At 34.1% G+C, this 19,683-nt stretch overlaps 1 protein-coding gene across 2 annotated transcripts in view; it reads right to left on the bottom strand.

Moving 5' to 3' along the window:
• The window catches only part of LOC129227437 (alpha-tocopherol transfer protein-like), a 61,074-nt gene that overhangs the window by 23,957 nt on the left and 17,434 nt on the right, over positions 1–19,683 (bottom strand). The window contains exons 2-3 of one of the 2 annotated variants that reach the window (XM_054861995.1): positions 13,775–13,858; positions 5,430–5,609 (exon numbers count right to left, since the gene is read on the bottom strand). In XM_054861995.1, the coding sequence (XP_054717970.1) occupies positions 5,430–5,553 (124 nt within the window). In that variant the 5' untranslated portion in view covers positions 5,554–5,609; positions 13,775–13,858. The remainder of the gene's footprint in view (positions 1–5,429; positions 5,610–13,774; positions 13,859–19,683) is intronic. The other variant, XM_054861996.1, reaches the window with a different exon arrangement.

Consider the following 19,683-nt stretch of genomic DNA (forward strand, 5'->3'; position numbering starts at 1 on the left):
AGGGGAATGTGGGACAAAGTGAAATAGTTAAGATGACTGAGCTTTTTCAAAACGAGCAAACTAGAAATTTGTTTTGAAAATTGCAGTACATAATTACATGCATTGTATTTTTAATAAAACTTGCATTAAATCATTATTTTTTTTTTTGGCAGTAAAATTGTTCCTTGAAAAAAAAAAAAAAAAAGGAAATTTAAATTTTTTTGTTCTCATGGGGGCAAAAGGAAAAATAAAATATTTTACGGATGAAAGATTTTTTATTCGATTGTGAAAAATTTCTTTTTTCCTTCATGTATTAAGTAGCTTATTAATATTTTTATCAGTTTATTGTTTTATTATATTTTTGAACAAATTAATGAGCAAATAAAATGATTCTTGAAAAATGAAAATATAATAAAACAATAAACTGATAAAAATATTAATAAGCTACTTAAGAGCCATTGTCTGTAAGGATCAGGCAGGTTGTGATTGTTGGGATTTTTAATTTTCTTTATTTTCACATAGGTTGTTTCTTATCATGAATGTAATGTAATTCCGAAATTTGAGCTTTGTCTGACTCACGGTTTTTGAGAAAACAATTTTTTTTGTTTAGGGGGCGTGGCCTATTTTTGCTGATTTTTCAAATTTGCAGATTTTAATGTGCTTGTTGCTTGAAGCGCCCTTATAATGACATGGATTTTTTAATTCCATATTAATATATGGTCTTGTTAGATACTGTTACAGCTGTCAAATCGGTGACACTATGAGGGCGACGCCCACAAACTCCGTTTAAAAATGACCAAAAATGAATTTTTTTCTATATTCAAGGCCAATTTTCTCAAAGCGCCTTCATGATGACACCAACATTTTTAGATCATTTTCTAGCCACACTTACATACATCAAAAATATGTATCAAAATCGGTGTCACTATAAGGGCGCCAGAAGATATTGGAACTTTTATTCGATAAATTTCACAAAAACACAAATATTTAAAATCTAACTACAACTGTCGCCCTCATAGCAAAGATCTGATACTAAATTTGGTTGATAACCAACATGTTTGTCTAACATTTGCACAAAAAAATCGGTGTCACTCCTATTATTTTTGGAAATATAATCGTTCGAAGTTAGTACGTTATGGCGTTTTTTTATATTTATATATTTAATCTTTTCACCCCCAGATAGTTTTTTTGAACATATTTATTTTTAATTTAATACAAAAATGTGTATCTTTTAACATAAATAGCTTTGGCAGTAAGAGCGTCTTTTTCTTGAATAGAAAATGCCCGTTTTGATATAGGTACAGGCGGATGTATTGTGCATAATATGTCTAGATTATCATACCAATACTCATCTTGTTTTTTCGGCCAAACAAATCTATTTATTCCAATTGTTCTTGACATACATTTGACCTCAACTTGCAAATGGATTTAATACGAAAGATGTATAGAGAGAAGCTCTTACAAACATCTTATATAAATGCTTCAAATTTTCAACTAATAAATATCCCTGCATTGCCAAAAGTTCAATTTAATGAAATTGGATGAGCCCTATCTTTACGAGCTCAGTTCAAGTTCACTTCAAAGCAGAAGGAGTATTTATAAGAGCAATTTACGATTGGTGAAAATACTGGGAAAAAACAACATCCCTGTCAAGTTGCACACTAGATGAGAAATGTAATTCGTAACGGGGAAAAAACTGTTCGTTGCTTCAGAGTATTGTACTATGAAACAAATCCTATCCCTTTTTTTTCGATGGAAGAAACAAAAAAAACGAATGCATTCTCAATACATCAAATGAGAATATTGAAGAAAGCGAACATTCAGAATCTGAATTTGAAGATAACATAGACCAAAACGAAGAAAACATTACGAATCAAATCATACCAATTTCAGAAAGACGGTCATCTCTTATTGAAAACTGCTAATTTTGTAGCACTAAAGCATGGGAAAACATGGTATCCCAGAAAAAGAGTAGAAGTTGACCATTTGCAAGTTTATGTCAAATGCATGTCAAGAACAATTGGAATCAACAAATTTGTTTGGCCGGAAAAACAAGACGAGTATTGGTGTAATAGTCTAGACATGTTATGCACAATAGATCCACCTGGTACCTATATCAAAACGGGCATTTTCTATTCAAGAAAAAGACTCTCTTGCTGCCCAAAGCTGTTTATGTTATAAGGTACACTTCTTTGTATTAAATTAAAAATAAATATGTTCAAAAAAAATCTGGGTGTGAAAATATTAAATAAATAAATATAAAAAAAAACGCCATAACGTACTAACTTGGAACGATTATATTTCCAAAAATAATAGGAGTGACACCGATTTTTTTTTTGTGCAAATGTTAGACAAACATGTTGGTTATCAACCTAATGTAGTATCAGATATCTGCTATGAGGACGACAGTTGTAATTAGATTCTAAATATTTGTGTTTTTGTGAAATTTATTGAATAAAAGTTCCAATATCTTCTGGCGCCCTTATAGTGACACCGATTTTGATACATATTTTTGATGTATGTAAGTGTGGCTAGAAAATGAACTAAAAATGTTGGTGTCATCATGAAGGCGCTTTGAGAAAATTGGCCTTGAATATAGAAAAAAAATCATTTTCGGTCATTTTTAAACGGAGTTTGTGGGCGTCGCCCTCGTAGTGTCACCGATTTGTCAGCTGTAACAGTATCTAACAAGACCATATAGTAATATGGAATCAAAAAATCCATGTCATTATAAAGGCGCTTCAAGCAACAATCACATTAAAATCTGCAAATTTGAAAAACCGGCAAAAATGTGCCACGCCCCCTAGACAAAAAAAAATTGTTTTCTCAAAAACGGTGAGTCAGACAAAGCTCAAATTTCGGATTTACATTACCTTTATGATAAGGAACAACATATGTGAAAATAAAAAAAATTAAAAATGTCAACAATCAGAAATGCTTTAAACTGCCTGATTCTTACAGACAATGGCTCTTAATACATGAAGGGAAAAAAAATGAGAAATTAAAAAGCGAATAAATGAGAAAATCAGTGAATGAATGCATTAATAAGAGAATTATTAAATGAAGGAATGAAAATAAATTAGTTAATAAATGAATAAGTGTGTTAGTGATTTAGTTATTGATTGAATGAGTAAACGAAATGAACAAATTTCACTTTGCCCCATCCACTTTGCCCCGCATGCCCTTGACTAATAGTGAAAAATATTAAAAATACAAATAAGCGAAATATCAACTAAATAAATACTGCACCGAATGCTTGCAGATTCCAATTAATATTTCAAATGCTAAAAACAAGAGCTTTATCACTTGATAATAACAAAATAATTTCTGACTTTCAATAAAATATTGCAAATTGAGCATCAATTTTTGAAAATTGCTTGTGTGATATACTTTGATTTTTAAACATAATTTTTCTTGACTGTGATAGACTGCACATGTTACAACATAGTTAAAATTGGCGCAAAAAAGCGGAGTAAATATTTTACTATTTCCCTTTGCCTTGCTATTTCACTTTGCCGCACGTTCCCCTAAATATTCTAAACCATTTTAAATTAATCAGAATTTTAAAAAGCCAAAAATTTTCAAAGAAAACAGTAAAATCGTAATTAGTCGGTGCGTGTAAAATATTATAAGTCCTTCAGATTCTTTCTGGTGTTAAGGGACTCAAATGCAAAGTCCTACCCACTTTCAGTTTTCCTCCCGACGTAAAATGTTATTTTTCTCATTCTTGATTTGCTTTCAACAGATGGCGCTACCTTACATTTTGACCATTTAAGAAATTCTTAGGTTCAATTACACTAGTCAACAAAAAAGAACTTTTTGTCTGCATCTTGGTATTAAACAGTCAATTCCTACTAATTTTGGGTCGAGAAAAACGAATATGCTAGTGGATTTTTTTTTATTAGCTCTTGTTTTCAATATACATAAAAGCCCACTGGAGAAATATGCACAGCAACCACACATTGATTTCGAGGTAAAAAAAAAAAAAAAAAAAAAAAAAAAAATCCTGTGCAATAAATATTGTTAAATAGGTCCCGTTTTATTGAACAATGCTTATTTTTTGGAAAGCAGTGGATGCTTTTGGCTTTTTGCTGTAAACGCTTCATTTTCAATTGCTTTTTGTAAGTCAAAGAAAGACCATGTCTTGTAATAGTTCAGCAGCATTTGGTGAGCATTAACTCAGCCCAGTGATCCTGATATCTGCGTTCCATTGTAAAAAACATCTTGGTGAATCGTTTCCTCTTGCTCACTGTTCATAGCTTTATTTTTTAAACAAAATGTCCTGGAAGAAGTGAACAAAAGAAAAAGTTTCAGAGACATATTATTAATCAATGGTTACAGAACTTCTGTAGAAATTATTTGCCCAACTGTTTTTAGTTCTTGTCTTTCCTGCTACTTAGAAATACTTGTAATATACTCTAAAAGGCTTAGGTCTTTTTTTTTCTCCCCTCGCAATTTAATTTTCAAAAACAGTGATTTTCATTATTGCGGGTATTTGAAGGGCCGTCAAAAATTCTCTCATTAATCTTAGCTTCAATTTTTCTTCGAAATTTCCCTCTAAGTAGGCTTGCCAGATTTCTGAAATGTTCAACCGGGACACCAGATTGCTCCCCCCCCCCCCCCGCTTGTCTAGTATTCAAAAGGGTCATGCCCTTGGCTGAGTTTTGGAGTGTTTTATAGGGCAGTTTATTCTCAATGCTATAAATAAACGCTTACTAATTATGAACATGAAACAGGCGTTATAAAAATGACATAAGACAAATTATTTGAACATTTCACATCGAGAACATGTAGATAGTGTGAATATCGGTGGATGAATGGAAACTCATGACAATTCAGGTAAAAAAAAAGAGAGAAAAGCAGAGAGAGAAAAAAAAAATTAATTTGAATTTTGACATCTTGAATTCAAATTATGTTTTTCGCAATCACGAGTGTGTGTATGTAGGCATGTGTATTTCTGTGTGGGAGGTATGGGTGTTTGTGTGTAGGGGGTATATGTATGTGTGTGTAGGCATGTGTGTTTGTGTCTGTGTGCAGGCATGAATGTGTGGGTAGTTGTGTGTATGTATGTTTTTGTGTGTGTATTTGTAGGTGTCTGTATGTATGCGTGTGTATATGTGTTTGAGTGTGTATTTGTAGGTGTCTGTATGTATGCGTGTGTATATGCGTTTGTGTGTGTATGTGTTTGTGCATATGTGTGTAGGTGTATGTGTTTGTGTGTGTGTGTGTAGTTGTGTATGTATGCGCGTGCGTGTAGGACATGGGTGCAACCTGGAGACGGCTTTCGCTATAGGAGCAGCATCGTGAGGAGCCGGTCGACGGTGATGGTGCGGAGGGTGCTGGCGGGAAAATAAAATCATAGGAACGCCAAAAACAGTCAAGTGAAAGCGATAAGCAATCGTGATTGCTCAATAATAATAATAATAATAATAATAATATTATTAACTTACCGGAAAGATTCTTTTTAAGAATTTGTAGGGATCGCTTCCTCTTTTCCTCGGTTTCACCAATTTCATTTTGAACTGATTTAAGCGACGAGGAATCTAGTTCAGTTTCGTCATGTCTGGTCCTCATTACTCGGACTTAGTCCTACTTGTCAAGGTATGTTTTAGAACAGAATCAGCTTCTACCTGCAAATAGAGCAAAAATAGATTCGCTTAATCACCCCCTTTTTCCTGAAAAGTCAAAAACTAAACAAGAACTAATATTAACTTGAGGGCTCGATTAACCTCTGAAGCTAAGTCTCATTTCATTGCCCCTCACCTTTTCAATACATATTTTCTAGAAATTTTATGCACATTGAAGCAAAACTCACTAAAATGCAAAATGTATTCTTTCCAAAAAACGGCCAAGCCTACTTCCGGTTAAAGTTTATTACCTCCCCCCCCCCACCCCCCAGACATATTGAGCTTTTGTACATTACATACTTTTGTACTCCCATTCGCAGCAGTTACGGGTGGCTAGTTGTAGGTTCAGATTTACCACTTCATAAAATTTATGGAGTGTGATAAAAGTATATTGGTTTATTAAGTGTGAAAAAAGTTGGAGTGAATTCCACAGATGAAAATAGCTTGCTAACACTTCTTATGAACTGTGTCCTCACTTTTTAAAATTCTGCCAAAATTTTTATTTAGCGAGTCTTTCTTTTCTTTCGAGATTCTTTTAACAATACTTTCAATAGCAGAAACTGAAATTTTAAAGTCAATTTTTGGGCCCCTTGTTCATTCTGAGGGGAAGCTCAGGCTTCCTGAGCCTTTTGGGTAATCAGGCCCTGATTAACTTTTAAACAAGCTAATTTAAAAGAAAAAAAACATCTACTCTATTAGATTTTGACTTCTTGAATCACATTGCATCTTTCGCACTCACAAATTGCGACAGGTTAAAACTCGTTGGGCTTCTTCTATCTACAAATGAGATGGAATGGAAATGGAGAAGAAATTTGCACCCATTTGTAGTAAGACTGGTGATTTTCTAGATTAAGTTATGTGCGGCGTATCCGTAAAAAAGAAGTGGTGATTAGTGTGCGGTAATAAAGATTTGGTTATTGTGGCCAATTTGCATCCCTACATTTATCATAAATATTATATTTACAGCGCATTTCGTCAAGGTATTTTTATTTCTTATCAATCTTAATTGATGGAGATTAGTAATCTGGAAATTGCATTGATAAAGTTTTGCTGCTCAAGTTCATCCATGTAAATATTTTGTCTCTCAAAAAATTGATTTTACGCGAAAAAAAACCGTTTTAAATGTAAAATTTGCTTGAGTAAACATTAAAAAAAGGGAGCGCAAGCAGCAGACGGTTTGTAACCAAGACGACGAAGAGTGATCTTTTTGTATAAACATCTAAAACGCCAAGCTATACTTATTATAATTTGAAAAATCAAGGGAACATGAATTGCGGTCAAATGAGCAATTCTTAAATACTGATAAACGAAAAAAAAAAAAAAAGGAGAAGAAACGACTTTGGAAAAACCTTTTTATGTAGATAATTCTGTCGATTTTTCTTAGTAAGAAAAAGGCATGAAGAGAAAAGTGTCCATTCACTTGAAAGGAAGATATTAAAGAGTTGCAAACACTCTTCAAGACTGTTTGGGGGCATTTCGTTTTGGATATTATCAGTACTGACTGTCATTTCTACTTTTTGTAACGGACCGTGGTGGCCTAATCGGACTTGCGACCAGAAGGTCCCTGGTTCGATCCTAGCGGGTCGAAGATTCATTATCTTTATTAAGGGTGACTGGGGGATGTTAAATATGCTCGTGGTCACAAAGTCCTCCAAGTGAAACGATACCTCTGGGGCAGAGGCGGATCCAGAAACTTTTGTAAGGGAGGTCTAGTTTAAATGGACAAATCTCCATTGTAAAAAATTATCAGTTAAGCAAGTCTGCCCATCCCTCCATGAGTGATGTCCCTGCTCCAAAAACTTCTAATGGTGCAACTGACACCATGGATCATATTCCCTCAAATTTTTATAAAAAGTCACCACAAAAATACTCAAAATAGCAGTAGACAAGTGAACGAACCCAGTCGAATTATGATGCGATGAGAAGAAATACGTTGCATATCCAAGGGGGAAAAAAAGATTAGCATTGATTCCATGTACTATTATTTTCAAACCTAAAAAATTGAACTTTAAAAATGATCATTGTAAAATTCTTGTCACAGGGGGTCACCTGACCCTTTGACGCTCCCCTGAATCCGCCCCTGCTCTGGGGATGCTAGATTGCTTCTGGTCTGGTTCTAAATTATCGAACTGTCCATGTTGGTGCTGCCATCTATCGTGTTGTCTGAGCCAAATCAGACTTCCACCAGAAATAGGTGCTCGATTAACCGGAAGCCGTACCCCTCTGCCTTAAAATCACGTAGCAATCGAGTAGCCACTCGGGTTTCCCGAGTGGCATAAGTAACTACAACAGCACTTTTTGTAGCTAATAGTAAAAATAAGAGCACTATCACATAGCATTTTTTTTAAATTAAAATGCATTCACCGCCGTTAAAGAGCTGCCGGCATGCACAAAATCATCGGCGTGCGTAAGGGGCCATTCATTAATTACGTAACGGTCCCGAGGGGGAGGGGTGTTGAAAAAATCTCTGCATACCCTTACTCGGGGGTGTCAAGTCCATTCTTACGTAATATTTTCCGAGTTGATATTTTATATTAAAAATCGCGCGGTCAAGTGGTTTGGCAGTGATCATATTTCATTTGCATCTGGATGGTAAAAAACATATTAGGATGAGCTGTTTTTTATTTGTTTTGCAAAGAATGAATTAATGTAAAATATAATGAAAGAATCGCACTATGTATGTCATGTTTTATTTTTAATTAGTGTCGCATCATATACGAAGAAATATCGAAAAAGCATTCAGTCTAGATTCTAGGAAATATTTCTTTGCACAAAAAGGTTTAATTTAATAATAGTGAATTTAACAACGATTCCACTGATGAAAGATTCGTTATTTTTAAAAACCGAAATAGAATCTTAAGTGGGAATAGAGGGGGGGGGTGAAAAATCTGACGTACCCTTACATGAGGGGATGAGGGGAGTCAAAAATTGCCAAAATCATCCTTACGTAATAAATGTATGGCCCCTAATGGTACGTACTACGAGCATAGTGCTGGTGGCCTCTGGTCTAGATGAATAAATTGCGCTTACGTGCCAAATTTGACAACCGGACAAGGTGAGAAACCCCAGCTAAATGGGCGGAGTCATCATTCAGAACCAATCAGAAAAGCGAATGACAAGGAGCTACTGGGGTCTTAACCGCTTCACAGTGGCAAACCTAAACGTAGTTAATAATTAGTAGTTTCAACCGTAACTATGTTTATAATGTGATCGCTCACATCCGGAGGGAAAATACTTGGATTTCGATAGTAAGGCCAGCTTATAGCACCACCGTTAATACATTTTAATTAAAGCTGCAGTTTGATAAGTATGCTGCGTATCCTAAAATAGACTGCGTGTTTTCAAAAATTTATAACGAATACGGTTAATGATAACAAACAATTTCTAGCAGGAAATTCATGTGATGGGCTACAAATCCCTCCCTCCCCAATGAGTTCCAAATTTTAGTTCAAAACTTTTTCAACAGATGTCGCTTCAGATAGTAAGCCGTTCATCAAAATTGAAGAATTGAAACTCACCGAATTATTTTCCGATTGCGAGACGCGATTGTAGCCGACGGTAGACATTTTGAAAATATTGTTACGTAATTTTATTGCTTAAAAATATTTTTTGAAAAGTGTGTTGTAATTTTAGATCTTTCTCTCCCTTAAAGCCTTACTATCTTCAACGCCATCTATTGGAAACTTTTTAAACTAAAATTTTCAACTCTGGGTAGAAAAAACTTACAGTCCACCATATGAATTTTCTACAGGATTTTGTTTAAAATTATTTTTAGCATTAACTGTTTTCCTCTTATTATTGTTTGAAAACAGTCAGTCAATTTCCGGATACCCTGTAGTTGCATCTAGCAAGAGCCGTTAAAGGAAGCCGATTGGTCGCCGCGTTGAATGGTTCTTGCCCAGGTTGATCGCAGGTTGATGCTTGTCAGTTGAGTAATATGGAATCAAAAAATCTTCAAGGAAAAAAAACTGTTGATCTACGTGTTTCAAAGAAAAACTATTTTTTTTTTCTTTTTCATCCTCTTTTTTTTTTTTTTTTTGTTGACTCGTTAAAGAATAATCGAAAACATGTATTTATTGGTCGCAAATTATTGATTCAGATAAAATATGGAACAAGTTCATCAACATATCATTCAGTTTTATATCCGTGAATATATTTTTTTTTCAACTTCAAAACAAGAAGAAAAATTATATTTCAACGCTGATAAATTCACCAATCAAGATCTCTTTCCTAAATAACATGGTGTTCGCTACTTGTTCCTTCGTTTCATAAGAAATACTGAAGTTTTAATTTTTTATTAACTTATTTAATTATTTCTATTAATGTATTTAGATAACTGCAGGTGCTTATGCAATTAAAGAACTGCAATGCATTTTCCTTCGAACTTTTATTTCGTTTTGTGTAAAAATAATTTATTTATCTTCTTAAACTATTAACTTTTGTACTGCGTTTGTAAAAAATCGATCATGCTTTGGTTGAAAGTAAATTGCATTTATTTGCATCCTTCTACTATTTTTCCCTTTTTTTCCCCTTATTATTTTCAATTTTACATATATTGCTTTGATTGAGAATGTATCTTTCAGCAAGATTTTCAACAGAGAAAAGTAAATACGTAGTTAAATACGTTAAGTAAAAACGTTAAGTAAAAGTAAATACGCTAAGTAAATACGTTCAAGAAAGAGAGTTCTCAGCTGGATCCGAAGTTGGGTCTATTGATTATAAAAGAAATTAAGTGAGTTGAAATCTGTTTAGTGTGCAATTGTTTCAAATAAAAATAAACTACCTAAGACTTAGCCGTTTTATGCATAACCACCAGTAAAATATTTGTGTAGATGCTTATAAATATAGAATGAAAAGTTCAAAAAGCAGTCTCGCGCTTTTGCGAGAGAACCCTCGCTGAAGTTGTTTAGAGGCAGGACTCCCACCCAAGGCTTCATTTTTTCTCTCATTTTACTGACTCTCCTTACATTGAAAAAAAAACTGACTATGAATTGGTTAGATTTATTTACATTCTAACGACATATTGCAGGGAATTGGCAAACGTCCAGTTAAGACGAGTCCATCTGAATGTGGGGAAAAAGTGAAAATTTCATGCGCGTGTTTCGCTCACTTGAATGTGACTCAGCTTAAATTCGAGGCTAACATAAATCTGCAAAAGCTGACATCCCTTAAAACTAATAGATGCGTCCATTTCCATCTATAAATCCGATGTTTGCCTCTCCATACATTCCGTAGTCAGACAGTAGGTAGAAGCACTACTAGGGTAACACCCCCAGTAATTGGCAAGTCCCCAGTGATTGGCACTTCCAACAAAAATGTCCTAAAATAAGATTCATATCCAAAATTTTTAAAAAAGAAGGCTATATGCCAACTGAATGTACATTTACTTTAAAGATTATAACTTCTTTTCTTGTTACTAAGTGGTAGCAGTGCATAGGAAGGAGAAACAATTGTTACTTGTATCAAATCAGACATTTTTGTTGCAAAAGCTGCTTCTCTGGCTTCAGGGAAGCATGTACATCAATCCATTAAAATATGACTTAAAATGTATTTTAAATTTTAGTAGTCAAAAGTTTTGTTTAGTTGAAAGGTGTTACTTTAAGTGGATAGAAGTATATTTATGTTGCTTTTTGGATTTTTGAAGTAATAATGGATGCCATTTAGTGGGACTTCAGTTTTGCTAGTCCCCAGTAATTGGCACATGTGCCAATAGTCACTAATGTGTTGTGCAATGTGTCACTAGTTTGATCTGACACTTTTCTGATACTTTTGCTGCAACAATATTATATGGGCTGTACTATTGATTTGAATCCTACAGAATCTACTGATAAATTTTAAAGAGAAGCTATTAAAAAAACTATGTTTGGCCACCTCAGTCAGATATTGCAATTGTAGAGAATCGTTTCATTTTTTATGACCCCTTAGAATCATCCGGTAATGTTCTTTTTTTTTTTCAGTGGAAACAGCTATAATTCGTAAAATCAAAACTGTATACTGATTGATGAAATAGCAATAATATCGATATTTTTTCCCATGTAACACTCCAAATTTAATTTTATTTCTCTAAAATACTCTTTCGATGTCCATGTGTGTGTTTTAACTTTAATTTGTGTAAAATTACCTACTTTAAGTTAACACTAATTATGTTTCTTATGATGATAAAATTTGTATGTAATCTAAAAGTGAAAAATAAAGTGATTTTTCAGTTTATTAATATGTTCCAATCACTGGAACACAAGGTGTCATACACTGGGGTATCAGGTGCCAATTCCTGGAAATTTTTGGTAATTTTTTATTCATATATTTTTACAAAAATATCCATTCAAATATTTTTGCTTTTAGTAAACTAAATTGATGCACAGATGTGCATACTTTGATACAAAAATATTTGCAAGTAAATATTTTTTTTTCTAAGTAATGAAAACAGAGGTAAGTTTAAGGGTAAACTCTTTAAAGTGCCAATTACTGGGGTCATTACCCTACATAATAAGAAAAAAAACTGCCATTGGCAAACTAGCTGGTTTTTTTTATTTATCGAACTTCACTTTCTGTATTAGCTACCTCCGCCGACCCACAAGTTTGTTTGTTTTTACTTTCTTCTATATCTAATATATAGAAGAAAGTATTGGATTCGTGCAAATTTTCGAAATTTTTTTTTTTACTTTCTTTAACTAATTGCAACTGTCAGCAAGATTTTGTTCCGTAATATTTTGTAAGTAGAAGCAGTTTTTTAAAGGAGGTACTCACTTTCAAATCATTTTTTACTTTCTTCTATATCTAATATATAGAAGAAAGTATTGGATTCGTGCAAATTTTCGAATTTTTTTTTTTACTTTCTTTAACTAATTGCAACTGTCAGCAAGATTTTGTTCCGTAATATTTTGTAAGTAGAAGCAGTTTTTTAAAGGAGGTACTCACTTTCAAATCATTTTTTACTTTCTTCTATATCTAATATATAGAAGAAAGTATTGGATTCGTGCAAATTTTCGAATTTCGAATTTTGACGGATTCGAACGTTTTGAGGTGTGCTGAGTCCATTTCGACTATTTTTGGAAAATGTCTGTCTGTCTGTGTGTGTATGTGTGTGTGTATGTATGTGTGTGTGTATGTGTGTGTGTATGTGTGTGTGTCACGTCTGTGTGTGACCAGTTTTTTGTGGCCGCTCTACAGCAAAAACTACCGCATGAAATCGAACGAAATTTGGTGCACATATGTGGCCCTATGTGAACTTGTGCCCAATTTTTTTTGGCGCGAATTCCTCCAAGGGGGGTGGAGCAATGGGACGTTTTTTGAGTTACGCGTGCTTGCTATTCCTCAGGAAGTAATTGGCGGAATCAAACAAAATTTGGTCCATATATCGCCATTAACAGGAACAGGTGCTGATTCAATTTTGGTGTCAATAACTCAAACGGGGGTTGAGCTATAGAACGTTTTTTGTCGTCAATTGTGTCTGCTGTATCTCAAGAAATAACAAACGGAATCAAACAAAAATTTTTTGACAAGTAGCCCTTAGTGGGTATAAGAGCTGATTTTATTTTGGTGTCAACAGCTAAAAAGGGGGGGTAGCGCAATCGCCCGTTCTTTTTTTCCATTGTGAGTGCCCTATCTCAAGAAGTAATGCTACGTTCTGGTTGAAATTTGGAATATATGTGAATCCATATGTAAACAGGCTTTGGTTCAATTTTGACGCCAATCGCTCTAAGAGGTGTTGATTTTTTTTTTTTTTTTTTTTTTGCGAATAAAAATAGCTTTATTAATGCAACAATAAGAAAGATAAATCGTAATAGATTGTCGTCTGCGTATTTCTCGTGATTTTAATTGTATGGAAATGATCGGAAATATTATCTCAATGATTTAAAATTTTTAACTGTTGCCATCTTATGTTTGTTAACAAATAAAATATTTGTAATTAATTCAAGCAAGGCGTTTAAAATAACTTTCGATTTTCGCTCTTTGCTTTGCTTTTGCAATAATTCAGACATTGGGATGGTCGTCAAGTTTTTGCATGTGTAATTTTGTTTTTGTCAGGAATATTGGCTTCCTCGTCAAGCATGGGGAGGGATCAGAAAAAGGAAAAATATAGAAGAAAGTTTCGTGATGGCCACAACATACTAGTTTTCCTTTGATTTCAGTTATAAAATACGAAAAAAAAAAAAAAAAAAGCATACCTGGGGCAAGTTGGAGCCCGCAGCCTAGGTGGAAACGTCTGATGGGCGGCAAATTCAAATAAGTTTTGGCACGAAAGAACTAATCTAAAAGGATCAATAAAAAAATTATTCTTTTAATTTGATTCTCATTAAAAGGTATGAAATAAAATCGGTATGATTTCTTGGTTTCAACTTTCAATAGAAATTAATCATTAAAAACTATATATTAAGGTTTATTCTAAAGCAGGCAATGAAATTTAAATTCAAAATTGATAGAAGAAATATAGGTATAGTTTCAAAGCTGTATACCGTCGCATTTTAATACAATTTGCTCCAGATGCTGATATACCCTAGGGTGGTTCAAGAAAACTTTTTTTCAGCTAGAGTCCAGGGCACCCCCTATTTATTTTAGACTTGCTAATAGTATTATGCGGTAAAAGTTTTAGTTTCTTGCTTAAATTTTAAGAGGGTGCTCAATGACCCCTTAATTTAACATTAGACGTAGCATAGAAAACACCACAAATTTAGAAACATTTAATTTACCCAGCTTTTTTTTTTTTTTTTGTACATAATTATTTTTTTGCAATGCATATGCATATTTCTAGGTTATATTATAATATGTAGCATTTTTTCATACGATGTATTTTTTTCATACCCCCCCCCATACTGATGAAGTTTCGGGGAGGGGGTTGAGCAGCCTCTTTCAGTTGAAATAGGAAGCTAAAATTCTTCCAGTATATTACTATCCACAAGTCTAAAAATATTGAGGGGTGTCCTGTTATCTTGGAGAAACATTTTATTTACAAGTATTTTTGAACCAGCGTAATGTACCCATTCTCTCCCAGCTACATAGTACCCTACTTTCATTGAAATTTTATAGAGGAAATGTTATTTAAGATGTATTGGGCGAAATTTTCAGAACTAAAGTGTTTATATTTTGTATAAACTCTTGAACAAACTTGGGGTGTCACCAGTGGGGGGGGGGGGAGGTGGAAAAAAGCTTCTTTTTCTAAAGTTACAGCTTTCAAAAATTCAAGTCTCACGATTCGATCAACATTAATTTATTAAACATTAAAAGGAGAGCAAATCAATCCTTCTCATTCTTTCAAAAAATGGAGTTTTTGAGTAATCTCATTTTAAAAAATCGCAATTATTGGAATTCCAAATTGAATTTCCAACGTTGTATGCATCTTATGTTTGCAATAAAACACGACGCGAAAATTTCACGAAAATGATCTAATATTTAATATTTTAATCGCTGTTTAGGTTTTTTCCCCTTCTCGTGAGTGGGAAAAATTGAAAAAGAAAAAGAAAAAGTCGGAGTCGGACGTCTCAAAATCTACGAGTTGGAGTCGGAGTCGTCCATTTTCCTTCCGACTCCGCAGCCCCATGGTTAGAGGGGCTGCCGCAGGCTGACTCTAAACTTGTAGGATTTTGTATGTTTTATTTTTTCGCTTTCACCACGCATCTGCCACATATAAAGTAGGAAATACTGTTCTGCCAAAGAAAAAGACGACTAAATCTGTGCTAAGAGGTCAAAAGCACTTGCTCCCGCACTTCCCTGTGCCTCAGTTTTCTATTTTGTTTTGCACCTTATCAGTAGCGTAACTAGGGGTTGGAAGGAGTGGCTCTCACCAGGGGCGCAGAAGCCAGGAGGCGGCATTTCCACTGATTAAAAATAAAAAAAAATTAAGAGTTCTGTTTTTTATATTTTTTTAACTGTAGAATTTTAAAAATGCTTATATTTTTTTAAAAAAAATCTCGCAAGAAAAAGAGCTAGAGGGGGGTATATATAGATCTACTGAGAAGGAACATTGGGCATCATTGAAAACAATTCTAAAAAAGGAAAATAAGAAAAAAAAATTATAACGCTGCCTCCTATTTGTCGAATCAATATGTTCCAAAAAATAATAATAATTTTTTTTTGGGAGGTCACAATGACCTCCGATGACTTCCCACGTGGGAGACCCTGGGGAGGGGGGGCGCCATTTCTTTAGTTTGCCAGGGGCGCTAGACCCCATAGTTACGCTACTGCACCTTTTTAGCCTTCGATATGCTCCTAATTTTTTAACTTGGCATTTCAATTTGAATGACTCCTTTTTGCAGATTTATAGTGAGTGTTGCGACTAATCAAATGCTAATGGAATGGAAATGGAGAAGAAATACCCGCACCCGTCATAGCACGGCTAATGATTTTCTAGATTAGGTAATATGAGGCATATTCATCTCTACATAGTATAAAATGAAGTCTTCAAAAAGCGTCTGTGTGTTTGAACTCGCAAAACTCGAGAACTACCCGGCCGATTTTGCTGAAATTTTCAGTTTGTTCCTTTAAGTCCTGAAAAGTTTTGCAGACCAGTTCGAAAACAATTCGATGAATAGTTCTTATTTTATTCCAATTTAGGCCCAATTTTCACATAAATTCCAGAATATGAGGGTGAAAAATTACGCGCAAATAATAATATTATATATCGTTGGAAAGGGAAGAATTTTCTGCGTTCTACGCAATTTGTTCCAACGCTCTAACTTAATTGCGGCGGGAGTTTTTTACGTTTTTAGCTCGAATTTTTTTAGGCTTAGCTAAAATTTAGGCACTACTTTCCTCTTTAACTCCATCAATAAAAAGTTAAGGAATTGTCCCACAGTTTTCTTTTTGACAGCATTGGATAGAGCTGTTTTTTTTACTCCAGATCTAACTCGACCTAAGGTCGAAAGTTTAACCCTCTATCTCCATTAGAAAAAAAGTTACAAGTGAATTAAATGAAGCTCAAAAATCTGTTCTCTATTCAAGTTTTTAACAATTTTATTTTGCGTTTCCACGGTAACGCTTTTTGAATCCATTGTTTATTTTCATCTTTCTCATTTTCAATTCTTAAACTTATTTTATTTTGTGTTTCCATGGTTACGCCTTTTAAATCCGTCTTTCTCATTTTATTTTAATTCCTTAAAAGAATTTTAGCATCTGTCGTCATTGTTTAGCGAGAAAATTTTGCATGATGGTTTTTTTTCTTTCATTTAATCCTGGTTATGAAGATACTTCACTTGACGCAATGTTTTTTTTTTTTTTTCAAGGTAGACCGGGCAAAGCCGGGCAACGCAGCTAGTTAAAAATAAGTGAGGCAGTGAGAAGCAAAGGGATGTAAGTTGCAAAATTAAAAATTTATAGATAACCAGTACACATGGTAGGTGAACCTCTCCTCTGTCTTGAGGCAAGAGATGGTAAGTAGCCCTGGTAGCTGCCGCTATACAGCATGATTTAGAAGAAAAAAAAAACCATTGAAACCTACCTAGGGGCTAATCTTTAAACGCGTTTTACCGTAAACTTGAATATGTCCACTTGCATCCCTTTTCTTCTCACTGCCTCAAATGGTCACTAAGATGCGGTAATAAAAATCTGGTATTATGCCATATTTGCACCCCTACACTGATTATAAGTATTATATTTACCGCGTCTCCTATTAAGGTATTTTTTCTTTCTTGTTAATCTTAAATGATGGCAATTTGTATTAATCTGGAAATATTGCTTTTACATGAAGTTTTGCTTTTAAGTTCATCTATATAGGTGTTGAACCGCAGGGCCGGGTTCTATTCCGGGGTTGGGCAATTGTACACTCCACCGTTCATCCCTTCAGTGGGCCGATAAAATGAGTATCAAGCGTGCTTGGGAACTAAACCCCGGGGGTTCCGCGTTCGGCTGACCACCTAACCGGATCATCTGCAGAGCACTCCAGAGTCCCTAGTCAGGAAAACTGAGATGGGCACAGTAGGCCTTAGCCCCATGGGCTGTCGCGCCACTGGGTTTGATTTGGTTATTATAGGTGTTTTAATTGAAAAATCGATATTTCACACCGAATAATTTTGTTTTTTAATGTAAAATGTGCTTAAGTTAAGCCTCAAAAGTGAAAAAAAAAAAGAAAAAAAAAGAACGCAAACTGCAGATAATTTGCAACCATCACGATAACAATTTGTTCTTTGAGTAAATATTTAAAACAACGAGCTAGACTTAATCTCGCTGTCATGGTAATTTGAAAAATCAAAGGAACATCAAGAGGATGGTAAGTTCTCCGTAAATCCTCAAGGGAAAAAAAAACGACTTTGGAGACCGACCTCGTTTTAAGGAAAAACTCGTGGGTTAAATCACACATAGAAAATTCAAAGTTTTTTCTAGATAGCATGGGAAAACACAGAAAAGAAAAGATAAGCACGAATATTAAATTTTGCTGTTCGTGAAAATGTCGTTGGCACCGTGCTTACTAGCGATTGGGAAAAATCGCGAATTGCATTTTCCAAATTCCATGGTTTGCCGTAGTACTCAAAAATGGTTACCTATTGGTTATAACTACTTCAAACGCATAGTTTTACACTTAAAGTTATCTAAAAAAAAAAAAAAAAAAAAAAAAAACATTGAAAACAATTAAACGTGTCAAGTGGAAAAAAAAATTGTTTTTGATCTCCTGAAAAAAGCCAATTTTCTCTTTCGTTAGTTTCGCGTGGTGCCGACGATATATTCAATGGTAAATTGACCATCCTTTTTAAAGCCTTATACTTAAACTAGTGGTACCCGCACGGCTTTGCCTGTAGTTGAAAATTAAAAGGTCATTCGGTTCGCCTGTATATTTACAAATAATGGATGATGAATTTCTCGCCAATTGGCTATGTTCATTCGCTCTCCCATTCCACGTCATGATAATTTCGTAATTTACTCGTCCATCTTATGATAATTTTGCTCCGGAAAATGTTCTTAAAATTGAAATAGAAAAAGAATAAAATCGAATTCTCAAAAAATCGCTTCGAGGTGCATACCTCCATGCTGCAAACTAACATTGTGCCAAATTTCATGAAAATCGACCGAATGGTCTAGGCGCTATGCGCGTCACAGACATCCTACTGACAGCCAGACATTCAGACAGAGATAGTTTCCGCTTTATTATTAGTGAAGAAGATAAAGGATGATTTTTATTTGTTAACTAATAGAAAATGGCAACAGATAAAATTTTCAAATCACTGAGCTTTCTCTTCTTGTCTGCCAACAATGAAATCGTTACCAAGCGCGTGAGAAAATGCCTTAGATTAAAATTTATTTTGAAAAGGATACAATTCCTGTGGTATGTAGTTTGAAAGTTCCAAACTAATTCCATCCTACGCAGAAAAATTCATTCTTTCAATTGGTGCCAATATTTTTAATATGTAATTAATTAGGCTTTTAATCAATTTCTCCGATTATTCAAGTCCTACAAATATAAGACCTAACTTAATCAACCTCACAAACTTGGCATTTCTTACATTTTCTTGAAAACTTTACATACGAAGAATTAATTTCTACTAGCTGCGTGCCCGGCGTTGCACGGGCTACTTAAAAAATGAAAGAGATGTCCAATTGATGTTTTTGTATTACTCTGACATCAGTTTCTAAAGCGCTAAGGAGTAAATAAATACGCGTAATGCAAGGTTTGCAACACACCAGTAGAGCATATTTTTGTCAAAAATCTCTTTAACATTAATCATAGTTATCAATGATACAAGTTATGAGTATCTTCACTTAGCACAAAAGATGAATATATATGCATTATCAACTATAATCTGTGCTTACGTTAAAATGAATTACATCTGATAGACTATATCTGAACTATTTATGTACAATTACAATCAGCTTTTTACATAGAATGACACATACTTTTTGGTTGATTACGTGAAACTACAGCACCAAGACTAAATAACTACCAATAAGCATTAATGTAATACCAAGTCATCAGATTCCAATAAAGCTTTAGTTAAAATCCTTAAAAACATTTTTTTTTTTTGTTCAACTCTGTTTCACAAAGATAGCCAAACAATCTTAATTTAACATGTTCTTTTAACGATGGAAACTGTATTTTAAAAATAAAAACATGAAGGAAAAAGAGAGCTATTACAATTCAAAAACTCACCCA

The sequence above is a fragment of the Uloborus diversus genome, chromosome 8, assembly GCF_026930045.1.
Source record: "Uloborus diversus isolate 005 chromosome 8, Udiv.v.3.1, whole genome shotgun sequence".
In the NCBI taxonomy this organism is placed as follows: domain Eukaryota; kingdom Metazoa; phylum Arthropoda; class Arachnida; order Araneae; family Uloboridae; genus Uloborus; species Uloborus diversus.